Below are 14,877 nucleotides of genomic sequence, written 5' to 3' on the forward strand. Positions count from 1 at the left end.
TTACTGCTTCTAAGGAGAAGCAAAATAAAAGTGGCAAAGAACATACTAAAGCTGGCAACAGGCAGAAAGACTACTCATGGGATCTATCCTGCTATCTTTTTATACAAACCTCTACTGAAGACAATGAAAGTTGTACCCACAAATTCATAGCATACAAATTCATAGCAACGTGTGGCCCTTGAATACCTACAACAGTGTTTCATCCAGCTCCCTGCAAAACATACTCTACTGTTATTAGAAAGACTTCTTATTAAGCTTCAAGCAATTGCTCCAGTTTTCCAAATAGTTGACCACCTCCTTTTGTATTACTTATATACTTTTGAAGTACGTAATCTCTTCTTCTTTTCCCCATTCAGTCTCTTCTACAGTCATATGTAAAGATTCCTTTATTAAACTGCTTTTTATATAAAAACATATTTACACTGATAAGTCATATCACATACTAAACAGCAAAGTTTTCATTGTATTAGCCTGTTACATTAACATCTGACAGCACCACACCCCAATTCACAAACAGCGTATTTATCCACAATTAAGTCACCCATGCAACAGTTTTCCATTTCCCCCCAAGTCAGACTTCAACTGTAAAGGCTGAATCATGTTTTAACTACATTCTCACTATTTGAAGGGTATATCTGTGATAACTGGAGTACAGATTAAAGCAGACTGGTAATCCTATATTAACACAATTAGTTTGATGTTTAATTTAATTGGGTACTAAGGGTACATTTCTGGAAAGTACCCTCACTTCTGAACATCAGTTTCTCTGATCCTCCTTGGACACTATACAGCAGTTTATATTTTTAGCTGCCTTTAATACTTATCACTTTCTACTTCACAACTTATGCCATGTGTTATGTTAACTGATGCTTTTATTACGACCATTAGAAATGGATATTGGTATATACAGACATCACGTGTGAGGGGCATAATAGAATGACAGAATCTGTTTTTCTGAAGTGTGCAGATATAAAAAGAGGTTAACAGCAGCATACTTTTATTTCTTTTTCCCTTTAGAAGGTTTTGCAAATAGTGCTGGATCTATCTGGTCTTTAGACAGACCTCTCACTGAGAAAAGCCTCATAGCTCTTTCCTGTAAAGTCCCTCCACATTTCAGACCCAGAACCATCAGTTCGAACTTCAGCGTCTCTAATCCTAGCTCTTCCATCTCAGCAGCAGAGTTGAATGCCAGCAGATCTATCTGTGTAGACTCCTGCAGAGAGAACATGCAATGAATTCACTGTTTTAACAGATTTACAATATGCTCTTCTTGGAGACTAAATAAGCATTAGCCAACAAGAATTCATAGTACAGAAAATATTTACTCAGGCTTATTTGGAAGTCACCCAAACACTTTCAAAGTGTGACAATATATTAAACATATATGTACAGCATGTAGGATATTTTCACAATTAAATTTGAATTCCAATAACCTAAGGGTCCATTTTGTGATCTACAGACAACTATTTTTCTAAAAAACAAGGAGTCTGGTGGCACTTTATTAAGGTATTAGGGAATAAACTTTCATGAGCTACAATTCGCTTCATCAGATGTTGAAAAAGAAAAAAGAGATACACCAAGAAGGCAGTGTGACAAGTGCTAATTAAATCAGAGTGGATGTGGCTTATCTCCAACAGTGATGAGAATGAGAGAGTATCTGATTGGGAAATGACCTATTGCCACCCCAACTCTGAAGAACTGGGTCTTGCCCACAAAGGTTCATGATACTATGATATTTTTGTTAGTCTCTAAGATGCCAAAGGACTACTCATTTTTACAGAATTCTTAAACATTTAGCAGGTCAACAGCTTTATCCTTCAGTTGCACAGGCCATCCACTGGCCAGGACATATATAGCTGCAAGACTTCATTTAAAATATATCCAAGATGAAATAATCGCCATTAGTTGCAGGGAAGGTGAATGGGACAGCCTACATTTCTGTTGCAATCACCTTGAAGCTTCAAGAACCATAGATAAAATCTTCTTATTTTAATAAAGAGTTTAGGGGAGAATAAACTCTAGGGCTACGTCTATATTGCACCTCTCTTCCACAAAAGCTTATGTAAAGGAAGCATGGATTAGCATACTGCCGCGCTTCCTTTACACAGCTCCTTTTTGCACAAAAGCCCCCTCTTGTGCAAGAGCCGTTCCTTCCTGAAAAAATGAGAAAGAACGGCTCTTGCGCAAGTGGGGGGTTTTGCACAAAAAGGAACTATCTACACAGCTACTTTTTGTGCAAAAGCCGGCCCCTAATTAATTATGCAAATGAAGTGTGGCAATATGCTAATCCGTGCTTCATTTGCATAAGCTTTTGCAGAGGAGAGGTGCAGTATAGAGGTAGCCTAGGAGTGCTTATCTTAACACCTAACATAGCTAATACTAACCATGCTTTAGATGAAACTGTTTATTTGTCAGACCAATACCCAACCATATTTACTTGAGAACAAGATCTAATTCTGTACAATATACCACACTGCCAAGTTACACATGCAAAAACAACCCTCACTGTCTCTTAGCAATGAGTGGAGCTGTTATGAGGTCTCATTGCTATGGTCACTACTTTTACAAAATGCTGGGGCACTGTTATACTTTTTGCCACCTGCAATAAGAATTTATTATCTAGTTGTGTGTTCACTCTAATTTTTCCCCACTCCTGAAAGGAATGAATTTTCTTCTGTGCACCAATATGGAGGTAATGTGCAACACATCATCTTCATATTGGTGCACATAACAAAAATAATATGGCAGGAGTGAGCCCAAGAGGTTCTGAATGTGGGAGGGGACTCCAGGCTGGGGCAGGGAGTTGGGGCTTGGGCTTACCTAGGCACTGTCCTGCTGGGAACAGGAAAGTAGGAATAAGGGATCTTCCGGAAAAGGGCTTATTTTCCACAAGATCCTGTCTAGACTGGCGCTTTTCTCCGGCAAAACCCCGAGCCGGAAAAAAGCGGCAGCCATGTTCATGCAAATGCCGCGGGGGATATTTAAATCCCCCGCGGAATTTGCAATTCCGACTGGTCTCATTAGCATCCCTTTTCCGGAAAGGGGTGCCAATGTAGACACAGCCCAGAAGTATCCTGAAATAGCTATTCCTTGTCTACTGAAGAAGCCCATCAGCGGCATATTCTGACGTCCCGGGAACCCTCAAGGGTTAAGGGGCATTTCGGAATAGTGAGTTATTTTGAAATTTGGTGCTGTGTAGACAGCACCAAATTACAAAATAAACTATTTTAAAATACAGTCAAAATAAGCTATGCAATCCGCATAGCGCAAATTGCGTAGCTTATTTCAAGCTAAGGGTGTTGTGTAGACTCAAATAGACATACGGCAACCGAAGCTCATTGCCTAAATGAGAGCCAAGTTTCAGCTAAATCAGTGTACTGCTTGGACAAGCCACCTTAGAAGTGTCTATATAAGAGAAAACCAAGAGAGATGAACTAGTCAATTGGCTTTTGTCTGCTCCAGACACCCCAAGTGACTAACTTCTAACTTTGGTCACCTTTAAGGATGAATATTAAGGACAACCTAGACTTAGGGCTCATCTTCACTTATCCCAAGATCAACGATCTGGAGATTGATCTCCCAGCGATCGATTTAGTGGGTCTAGTAAGGATCCTCTAAATTGACCACTGATGGCGCCCCTCCCAAACCCCCACAATGGTGAGACTGCAGAAATTCATCTTAAGGTATGTTGACTCCAGCTACGCTATTCTCGTAGCTGGGGAGGTCATCTTTCTGCCATAGTGTAGACCTGGTCTTACAGATGATGTGTCCAAACCTGATACAGCAACTGGAAAATCTTTCATCCGATAAAATATACTACATTTTCCTCAAGGAAGAACTTTTCACATGAAGTTCTCACTTAAGTGGCCTCACCAGCTTCCCCAGGGCTGGAGATGGTATCAGCTGAAGGTAGAGAGGTGGGGTGGATCCCAGTGGCTTAATGAATAATGCTACACTTGTGGAAGAGAAGGGAAGTCACTCGTGAGGAGTGCCTAACCTCTTCAGAAAGGAGAGAGCAGATAGCTTAAAACAGCTAGACATGGACAGTCCTAAACGGGTTAGGATTCAGATGTCTCAGAGACTAACATTCTCCCATGATCTATTACTCCAGTTACAATCTGAAGCTTTACTGCTTTGGCACCAGTGCTGAAATCACATAGGTTATGGAATAGGCATCACTGGAGGATTCTCTGGAATTAGTTTCTATTAGGAGTACAGGGCTCTTTTTAGCCCATAGCGCATTATTCTTCCTCCTTTCATTATTCTTCCTCCTGCCCCAACTAGTGGGATTTTTCAATTGAGTTAAGGTAATAGCTTCGGGGTAATATCAATGTGTGTTTAAGATAATTAAGTGTCCTCAAAACAGTAGGATAGTGATAATTTAATATCATCTAGCCAACAGATATATGGAAAACTATGATATTGAGGCAATACAGCCAGTGAAGAAGCATTCTAGTTACCATCCCCTGCAGGAACCCAGGCACACTAGTATGTTTTTATAAATACTTCTATTGAATGAATAGTAATTCAAAAGGCAAACCAAAGCTGACTATATACACTACAGATGTTAGAGGCTGGCAGACCCACTCCCAGGGTGGCTTTGCTGCGGGTTCTGAAATATAAAGCTAAACTTTATATTGCAGAGCCCATAGCATGTGTAACCACTGAGATTTTCAGCAGTTACATGGTTACCTTATTATGTGATTTTTAACATCCCTACTATACACATCCATACTCATCAGATGTTTGGAGGCAAACTCCTTCTGACAGGTAAGTGTTCTAAAAATAGTTAACTGGATTTTTATGTGTAATATATTTTGCAATCTGTTGTAGATCAATTTACAGTAGCAACAGAGATGCACGGTTCGGTTCGTGTTTTACTGTGCTTGCAGTCAGTCCTCCATTAAAAGAGCCCAGCCTACTTATATGTGAAGTAGTTTAGGGAAGAAGGAAAGCTTCTTTTCTAAACATGTTCCTTTGAAATGTAGCACACTCCAGGATGCCAAAGATCTGACTTGACAATTCATCATATTAGAATTCTTACCCCAAGAATTCTGGTCACTCCTTGGTCCCTGTCTGACTGCAGAAGGTGACTCCTGCATACCAAGATTGTTAAAATGCGGGTATTTAATTGAGTAGTCGATAAAAATTCTATCAACTACTCGATTAGTCGCTAGACAGCCTGGCTCACAGTTCTGGCTTGTGCTAGGTGTGGGACCAAACCTCATGGCAGGCTCCTACTGCGTTTTAAATTGCAGAGTTGCAGCAGGGTTTTGTCCCGCACCTGGTGCAAGCTGCTGTCCAACTGGCAGCAGCCTCTGTGCATGGGGGTCCTAGCAGGGATTTGGGACCTCCTGCATACAGGGACTGCTGTTGCAAAGCAGCACCTCCCTCCCCGCCTCTGATAGAGGCAGGGGAAAACGGGTTACACTGTGGTGCACCAGCTCCTGCTCCCCCCTAGCTGCCTCTGATACATAGGCAGCAAGTGGGGTGGGGGTGAGGGGGAGAGACATGCAAGTAGTCAACACAACTACCCTGATAAACACAGGCTTATTGGGTAGTTGACTACTCCTTTACATCCTAACTGCAAACAGATCTTTATAGGATCTAGCATATCAAAGCTAATTTGTTTTAAAATGGTACATGCAGTGACTTGGATTGTTTTGAGTGGCTGTAAGGAGCTCCTTAGGGACCACAGAGAGCAACCTTTAGAAATAAGAATTGTCATGAGAACCATCAAGACAAGTTAATTTTTAGATCCAACAACTTTGGCTGTGGCTCTATGTCAGTTTGGTAGGTCATTCACTACAAGATGATAGAAAAAGTGGTCAAAAGATAGATGAGGGGAACAGAGGAAAAAGCAGCAACAGGACCATCTCTAGACATCCACATACAATATGCTTACCTTGCTCTGCAACTGACTTGTTTCCTGCTGAGTTGCTGGAACATTCTCTTGCTCCGCATCCTTCAGAGTTTCAGCTGCTTCATTTTGTTCATCAGCTGCTGGAGTCTCAGTCTGCCCTCCTGCAGGCACCTTCTCTGGTAGGTCTTCTGGTTGTTCCTGTGATTTCTCAGGAGCACTAGAGGTTGAAGTGCATCCAGTGGAATCTTCTGAGCTACTGGTCCACTCACTTGTGAGTTCAGTCTTTTCAACATGGCTACCAGTTGATTCCCAACTAGCGTCTGCTGTGGTAGGAGGATCTTCACTATCCCCATCATCTGAGCTCTCAGGATCCTCCAGTCCTTCCACTCCCATCCTTTCACAAAAACATTGGTTAAAATATTTAAATTAAAAAAAGAGTCACTTTCCCCTTCATTTGCCCAAAAGAGCTCATTGTACTGGCCCAGTAGAGGACTACACTGAATTATCTCCAGACCAATGTAACTGCCTCACTCCAAAGAACAGAAGTCACTATTACTGTACATAACTCCAGACACTCCTTCAGGAGCCAGATATACTTTCTAAAGCACTCTTAGTAAAGAATGAGCCAAATTCACTACTGTACTGCCACATGGCAAAACACTGACCACATGAGCATCTTGGCTATGTTTAACCATCCTACTTCATTTTAAATAGTGGCATTAAAAACTCATTTTGTTAAAAGAGCAGAACAATTTGTAATCCTCGCATTGTTTTCTCTATGAAAGATGAACAGACTGGAGTGTGGAAAGATGAAAGATCAAAAAGTCTTCAGGTTACATAAAGTAGGAAAGGTTGAGGCCAGCTTAGTTATCTAGATTAATACAGATGAGGGCAGGGCAGCAGGAGGCACCAGCATGGGTAGTCAGTAATATAGGCAAGAGAAGGAACAGCCTTCCCAAAACTGTCTACATGCCCAAACACCTAAGGCTGGGGCCATTGCCAGAGAGAGCAGGGGCCACGACCCGGCAGCACGACTTCCCTCCGGTTGCCAGGAAGGGCTGGAGCTAGATCTGTAGCATGGCAGCACCAGCCTTCCATGTGGCCAGGAAGGAACAGGTTGGAGTGCATGGGACTTGGCTCCAGGGATGGGGTCTTGGGTGGAAGGTGCAGGGCTGAAGTTTGCCTTCCCCAGCTGTCTCCCAAGGGTGCGGGGACATGAAGAAGTAAGAGGGAAAGATAAGAAGGGTTAAAGCTCCTTCAGATTAGAATTTCTCAGTTCCTGTAAAATGGCAGTAGCACTGTGCCTGGTAACAGTCAGCTGTCTGACATTTTAAAATCCTCTGAATTTTATTTTATTCACCATTAGTATAAAAATAGATTCTTTCCCCCTTGGTAATTATTTGTTACTTTTCTTATATGCAGTTCAAGCCATAACACTTACCAAAAACATTTTCTTTTCCCAAAATTAGCTCCACTCATTTCAGACTCATTTGGGCGCTTTCGACAATCACTGGTTTCTGGTGACACCACCTTACTGGAAGACGCCTGCATTCCTATAAAGCAAAGTTGCAGCTACTTGGAGTTTTAAAAGGAGAAGAGGATGCTCTAGAGTTCCAATTACTTTCCGTAAATACTTAAGTGGCATTATTTTAGTATTGGTGAAAGGGGTTGGACTAAAAGCCCTCAAGAGTGAAGTTTTCCACAAACTGATAAGTAGCGAGGACAGAAGCAGCAAAAGCTTCTCCACAGGAGCAAAGCATCAACCTTGAACTGGACAGAGCACTTCTGAGGTGAAAGGGAATACTGTGGTCTGCTGAACCTCCCAACAGGGTAACAATCAGTGGCTAAGCAAAGTAACTGCAAAGACACCTATATAATCCAGATTTTTATTAAATTTCTTAACTCTCCATAACATTTCTTAATCTATCTTTTTACTGCAAAAAAATTTTACATACAATTCTTACTGCTAAGAGCCTGTTACTATCTTCAGAGACTTCTTGATAGCACTGCTGCTAACCTAGGACTCACGTAGCATACCTGTAGATTATCTTTGTGTAAAATGATATCTATCATTCATATCTGTCACAAGATTAATGCGCAATTTCAATTAATTTTATTTAAAGGAGGAAAACCTTATTCCACCAGTCTTTATTAGAAGTCAAAATTGGTCTATTTCACCCAGATAAAATAGTGAGATGTACATCCCAATATTTAAGGTCAGTAACAAATTCTCACAGAGTTAATTCAAATGGCAATATTTTAATAAGCTATGACTGAAAACAATCCTATCTTGACTGATAATGGTTCTTTTAAGAAACGTTGTAGGTGTTCAGAAGTACCTTTAAGGACTGAATCCTCTAGCCGTTCAGCCATCTCATGACACTGTCGCTGGTAGTCTGGATTAGTGAAAAAGTGCTTTGGTTCTGCAAGTTTACGCTGCAGCCTTTCCAGACGTCTTTGTTCTTTTTCTGCTTCTCGCTCTGCTTGCTGCTTCACCCATTCAGCCATTCTGCAAAGAAAAGGTTGAGGAAATAGGAACCATTCAGTTATGTCAATCTAACAATGATTGTTGTTTTTTAGTTACTGAATACTTTCATCCAGAAATGGGGAAATAAAAAGAAAGAGGAGAGGAAATAAGTGAGTTAGACATTAAACAAACAAACATTCATCTGATAGCAACTCATGGAAATTTCACTACAGGAGGGAGGAAAGTTTATGCAAGACAGACTAATAATGGGCTCTAAAGATGAGTGAATATCACTGGTCTGCAACTCTCGGGTAGCATGCTCTGAGGACCCTATAATTTTTCTATTGCAAGAGAACTTTTGTCTGTTCCCTGAAAAACACCTACAACAGGTGCAGACAAGCTCATCACAAACATGTTATTATATAATCACCTTTAATTTGCAACAGCTGTCTACTTTTGGTATCCATATTGTAGGCAAGGGTTTCAAAAAACTAAAAGTTCCTTTTAATATCTATAAAGTTTCATTATTCTGACTGACTGACTATAATAACCTCTTGTCTGACATCTTTTAATAATGAAATATTGTATTTTATAATGATATTTCTGATAAAATAAATGTCTCACGCTTTTTCGTGGTTAACATCTCGTAGTCTCCTTCCGCTAAGATCTCGGCATGCCTCTCGATTTGTTGTCTTTTCAATTTGAGCACCAAGAGCTCGGAGCATAGATCCAAAACCTGAAAGTTACCAGAAGTCAGTTACAAGATGCAATAGGGAGAGCTACAGGATTAAGAGCATTACAGGTTTTAAAAATAACTATTTCCCTTCCTTCCTACGCCTCAATAATAAAGATTATATCAATGAGCAGGGCTCGACAAATACACTCGCCCGCGGTGAGTAGATTTTACCAGCTGGTAAGTGCAGGGGCGGACTGGCCTGGTGGGCCGTTGAGACGGGCTGCCGGAAGCCTTTGTCTCCGTGCTGCCCGTTCCCCACACTTCCCCTGCTCCCCTGCACCTCGGACCCCCTGCTCACCCTCTTTTCTGCAACCCTCTGGTTCTGCGCTCCCCTTGCACCCCGCACCTTGCTCCCTGATCCCTGCCCCCCCAGCTCTGTGGTGCCCGTTCCCTGCACTGCCCCTAGACCCTGATCCCTCTGCCCCTCCCGTTCCCTGTGTCCCACTTTCTGTACCTACCCCGCAGCCTGCTCCCCCCAATCCCTGCCCCCCCCCAAGCTCTGTGCTGCCCGTTCCCTGCACTGCCCCTAGACCCTGATCCCTCTGACCCTCCCATTCCCCGCATCCCATTTCTTGTGCCTCCATGGCACCCTGCTCCCCCCGGCTCTGTGCCTCCTGTTCCCCGTGCCACCCCCTTACCCTCCCCCACTGTTCCCTGCACCCCTCTGGCTCTGTGCAGTCCCTGCACCCTGCTCCCTCTGTGGGTCAGGAGTGAAAGGTGCTTGTCCATAGGGAGGGGCTTGGACAGAGCAGGGAAAAAGCTGCTGTGACTCAGCAGGGAGTGAAAACAGGAAGTTCACTTGAAGTGCCTTTGCCTTTATGGAAAAAAAAATGAATTAAAATGCTATTTGCTATTTATAGGGCTAAAATGCCAAGACAAAAACAAACAAAAACAAACCCCCATTGCAAAATGCAAACGTGTAAAAGACAACAAAGAAAAGGGGTGGGGACCAAAAAATGTTTTGCTTGGGGCAGCAAAAAACCTAGGGGGAGGGGAAGGGGCTGGGCTGGGCTGGGGGGAGGAGAGGGGAAAAATATGGGGAAGGGGCTTGTGCTGAGGGGAAAGGTGGGGAGGAGGTCAGGAGAAGAAGAAGAAAGGAGAAGTCACCAAAGGGCAGGAGGGGAGGTGTCAGTGGGAGGGGGGACAGGGTGATGCTGGGAGAGGAGAGGGTAAGGGCATTGGGAGCTAGAGGGGGGAGGAGGTGGTGCTGGGAGAAGGCTTGAAAGGAGGGGTGAGCATGAGGAAGGCGGGGACGGATCAAGGCATCTGTGAGGGCCCAGGGGCATGAGGGGAATGGGGGCAGAGCGTGGTGAGTATCAGGGAAAAAGAGGGCAAAGGAGGCAGAGGCAGTGAGGGAAGGGGGAAGCATCAGGAGGGTGCAGGTGCCAAGGGATTCTGTGGGTGAAGCATAAGGGCAGACACCTGCAAAAGAGGGACCAGCACCAGAGGAGAGAGGCAGGCCAGGTGTGTAGAGGAAGATTTTAGGAGAGGGGATGAGGAGGGGTAGCTCACATGATCAGAGTGGGGCTACTGAAGGAGTGTGCACAAGGGGGGAGAGAAGGGCTTGTGGAGGGGGGCTGGTCTCAGGAAGGCTGAGGGCAGTGAGAAGGGCAAGAGTCAGGACAGCAGAGGAGGGTAAGGAGTTGGGGGGGCAGCAGGCACCAGTGGAGCTGATGGAGCAAGGGGAGGAGACATGGCAGTATAGACAAAAGGTAGAGGTTTATAAGATATTTATTAATAACTTATTAGTAATTACTGTTCTTATTCTTATTAGGAATTTATGCCATTAAAAAAACCCAACACTTTTTGTGGGGGAGGGTGGCAAGTCCCTTTTTTGTCTGGCAAGTAGGGTTTTCCATAATTTGTCGACCCCTGTCAATGAGAGAACATACTAGAGAAAAAAATCTTGTTAATCCCACCATTGGTGAGAAAAAGTACTGTATACAGAAAATTCAGCTTCTTGCATTCTCTCAGAATAACTGAGGCCAAAGGTGAGCTGTAGAATCAGGAAACCAACACTACAGCAGTTACTCTCATTTCACATTTTTATGATCATAAAATGCTAGAAGTAGAGATATGAAGGACTAGTTGACTATCCAATAAGCAAATGCTTATCGAATAGTTGACAGGCTAGTTGACTAGTCGCTTCTCCCCCTTGCTACCTCTATCAGAAAGAGGCAGCAAGGGGTGGGGGGGGAAGAAGAGAGGGTATTTCAAAGTGGCAATGCTGCATGGAGCCTGGAGCCAGACCCCGAGTTCTATGCGGCGCTGCTGCTGTGAAATGCTGCGGTGTCCCCAGGCTGCATGCATGCGGCATTTCCAAATGGTGGCGCCACATGGAGCCCAGGATCAGCTGGGGACTCCCTTGCTGATCCTGGGCTCTGTGCAGTGTTTCAAGGCGGCAGCGCTGCATGGAGCCCGGGGTCAGAAGGGGAGTCCCCAGTTGATCCCAGGCTTCACGCTGTGCTTTCATCTCTGAAGTGAAGCAATCACCCTACGGCTGCTGCTACACTTCAAAGGCGGAGGCACTCTATCAACTATTCGATTAGTCAATTAGTCATAATTTAACATCTCTAGCTAGAACTATTTTTATGATTAAGTGTATGGCTATGGAATCTTAAAATCTTTTCACTCAACTGTCAGAACAAACTATTGCATAGGTGAACAGAATTTTGCAAAGCCCCACTGGATTTTTCTGATTCACAAGTTTATTGTAGAATAAAATAAGCTAATAACCTTCATAGGTCACGGGTGAGGATAAATCCTTCAAAATCATCTGAATGAAGAACCTAACTCCTATTAATTTTCAAAATGTAGGTTCTTACATCACTTAGGAGTCTTTTGTAATAAAGGAGTAACATTTCAATGTAACAATTCCCCCATCCCATATAGTTCAAGAGCAGCATCAGAAACTAACCTCCTTTTCCACCACAAAGTCTTGGCTCCAGACTATAAACAACTCCATCTTGTAGCAAGTCTTCAGTGTTAACGAGTCTTCCATTACATTTCACATAGAAACAGTCCTCAGGAATGCTCTAGAAACAATAATGTTCAGTTTATAAAAATTGATTTTGATCAATCTGGGTAACTCGATTTAAGACTACAAATGAGAATGGGCTTTTACTCCCATTTTAATAAGAAATTAAAAACAATGTAGAAGCTAAGACTCCAAACATTCATTGAATATTTATAGTCTTAAACATTATAAATACATTTTAAAATTAAGTTACGGATAATTCGATTAGAGTACCAAGTGCAAAGAATACTTCAACAGTTTATACTGAAGGTTATAGGTGCCTACAGAGTAGTTTACATTCACCTGCAAACACATTCCACTGTTAAAATGTAGGTGCTTAAATTTTGTATTAGCCAAAAAATAAAATAGGCACCACCTTTCTCCACTCAGCTAGAGCAATGAGGAAAGATAGAAGATGCCTGCAACCCCAGAAGATAAAAGTTTGTCTAGTGCAACGTCAACTCCTCCAATAATTGTAGAAAGATGAGCTCAGAGATTTCTGGTTCCCTGTGAGACAACAGTATATGAAGGGGTAATTATGTCAAGCATGTCATATGCAGTTGTCCAGAAAGAGTGAAACATAACAGCCATACTGGGTTAGCTCAAACGTCCATCTACCTCAATATCCTATCTTCTGACAGGTGCCAATGACAGATGCCCCAGAGGGAATGAACAAAACAGGTAATTATCAAGTGATCCACCCCCTGTTGCCCCTTCCCAGCCCTTACAAAACATCCCTCTGTCAGGGATGCCATCCCTGTCCAGCCTGGCTAATAGCCATTGATGGACCTACCCTCCAGCAATTTAGTTGGTTTTTGAACACAGTTAAAAGTCTTGGCTGTCACAACATTCTTTAGCAGAGTGTTCCACAGGTTCACTGTGCATTGGGTGAAGAGAAAGTTCCTTTTGTTTGTTTTAAACCTGCAACCTATTAATTTAATCTGATGATCTCCTCTTGCGTTATGGGAAGAAAGAAATAACTTTTCCTAATTTACTTTTTTCCCCTAGATAGTCCTCTATCATATCCCATCTTAGTCCATAGGCTTCCCAAGCTGAACAGTCCCCGTCTTATTAGTCTCCCCTCATATTGCAGCCGTACCATATGCCTTTCACTGCTGCCACATGCAGATGTAAGGACACCACAGCCTTGCTGTTCCCGCTCGCACTATGGACGCAGTGCCATGGGACGAAGGGGGTGGGGCAACCACAGAAAGGGCAGGGTTTGGGGAACAGGAACAAACAGCCACCCCGCCCACCAACCGGGCTGCCCAGGCCAGACTGTGCAATTGCTCCGGCCAGGCAGCTGGGAGCGCGAGACACTTGCCCTAATGACCGCTGCTTCGAGCCGAGGGAGGGGGAGTAGCAGCATCCCGGCCCCCACCTGGAGCTCAGCGCGTACGGCAGGTCCCAGGTTCCGAGGACAATGAAACGCGGGGCCGAGAGCAACGTCACCTTCCCCCCCCTCCTCTGCGGCGCCCCCCCCCCCCGAAAGACGGGCTCACTCCCCCACCAGAAGCGCCGCCGACGCCCTCCTGCTCCTACCTGCGCCCGGCAGCGAGCGCGCAGCCAATCCCGCACCGAGCCGCCGCCGGGGGGCAGCGGCACTAGCTGCGCTCGGGAAGCGGTTGGGTCCCGCACCAGCAGCGCCATCGCCTCCCACTCAGCCTCAGCCCAACCGACAGCGGGAGGCGCGACGCACACTGATGACGCGAGAAGCCGACCACCCGTCACGTGGCAGGAAGGGGAGCGCGGGCTCGCGGTGGGCGGGGCAGCGCTGGAGGAGGCCAATAAAGAAAGGCGGGGCTGCCGGGGGAGCTGTTGTTGTCCGCTGCTGCTGCACCGTCTTCTGGCCCGGGCAGTGCGCAGCCGCGTCTCCTCGAGACACTCGACCGGCCCCTCCCACGTGCCCTGCCCCCTCCTCCCCTTCCCCCTCCCCGGGTTCAAACAGAGAAGCCTCAGCTCCTAGCGCTCCGCGTCTCTCGCGGCTGCTTCCCCAGTGCCCGCCGCGCCTGGTGACCCAAGGGGCCTTTTGAAAACACGAGCTCAGCCCCCAATGCAAATAGCACCCCCCCCCCCCGTACTGCTTTTTAAAACACGATTTCAAAGCCAATCTCATGGGCTGTGTCTAGACTGGCCAGTTTTTCTGGAAAATCAGCTGCTTTTCCAGAAAAACTTGCCAGCTGTCTACACTGGCCGCTTGAATTTCCACAAAAGCACTGACCATCTCATGTAAGATTGTCAGTACTTTTGCGGAAATACTATGCTGCTCCCGTTCGGGAAAAAGTCCTTTTGCGCAAAACTTTTGCGCAAAAGGGCCAGTGTAGGCAGCTCAGATTTGTCTTCCGCAAAAAAGCCCCGATCGCGAAAGTGCTTTTGCGGAGAAGCGTCCGTGCCAATCTAGACGCTCTGTTCCGAAAATGCTTTTAACGGAAAGCTTTTCCGTTAAAAGCATTTCCGGAAAATCATGCCAGTCTAGACATAGCCCATATGGTGTTTTTACTCTTGACTCACAATTTTGAACATGTGAAATTGGCAATACTGAGGCATTTTACCCCCCTTCCTAGTCATAGGTGACTCAGGAGGTGTGCTGCCCCCTATACATCTGCCTGCCTCTCTGGGTGGCCTTTCCTGCATCCCCTCCTCCCAGACACCAGGGCTACGTCTAGACTGGCCCCTTCTCCGGAAGAGGCATGCAAAGCAGGCAAGTCAGAATAGGGAAATCCGCGGGGGATTTAAATATCCCCCGCGGGATTTAAATAAACATGGCCGCCGCTTTTTTTCCGGCTTGGGGAAAA

At 44.8% G+C, this 14,877-nt stretch overlaps 1 protein-coding gene across 1 annotated transcript; it reads right to left on the bottom strand.

The window, feature by feature from the left end:
- Positions 1–371: 371 nt before the first annotated feature.
- On the bottom strand, positions 372–13,897 carry SDE2 (spliceosome associated SDE2). The gene is made up of 7 exons (XM_075925298.2): positions 13,625–13,897; positions 11,984–12,101; positions 8,955–9,066; positions 8,203–8,372; positions 7,305–7,416; positions 5,906–6,257; positions 372–1,213 (listed from the first exon to the last, which is right to left on the bottom strand). Exons 1-7 carry the CDS (start codon positions 13,730–13,732, stop codon positions 998–1,000), a joined length of 1,188 nt encoding a protein of 395 aa, XP_075781413.1. The 5' UTR covers positions 13,733–13,897; the 3' UTR covers positions 372–997.
- Positions 13,898–14,877: the final 980 nt, after the last annotated feature.

This window comes from Pelodiscus sinensis, chromosome 3 (genome assembly GCF_052426305.1).
Source record: "Pelodiscus sinensis isolate ZL-2025 chromosome 3, ASM5242630v1, whole genome shotgun sequence".
Taxonomy (NCBI): domain Eukaryota; kingdom Metazoa; phylum Chordata; order Testudines; family Trionychidae; genus Pelodiscus; species Pelodiscus sinensis.

What these genes read in the sequence shown, in the direction of transcription:
- SDE2 (XM_075925298.2), bottom strand. Translation starts at nt 13,732, where the DNA reads ATGGCGCTGCTGGTGCGGGACCCAACCGCTTCCCGAGCGCAGCTAGTG. An exon ending in AGAGGATTCAGTCCTTAAAG is followed by an intron (nt 7,417 to 8,202) that starts GTACTTCTGAAC and finishes TTTGCTTTATAG; the next exon opens with GAATGCAGGCGTCTTCCAGT. An exon ending in GGGAAAAGAAAATGTTTTTG is followed by an intron (nt 6,258 to 7,304) that starts GTAAGTGTTATG and finishes TTTTTGTGAAAG; the next exon opens with GATGGGAGTGGAAGGACTGG.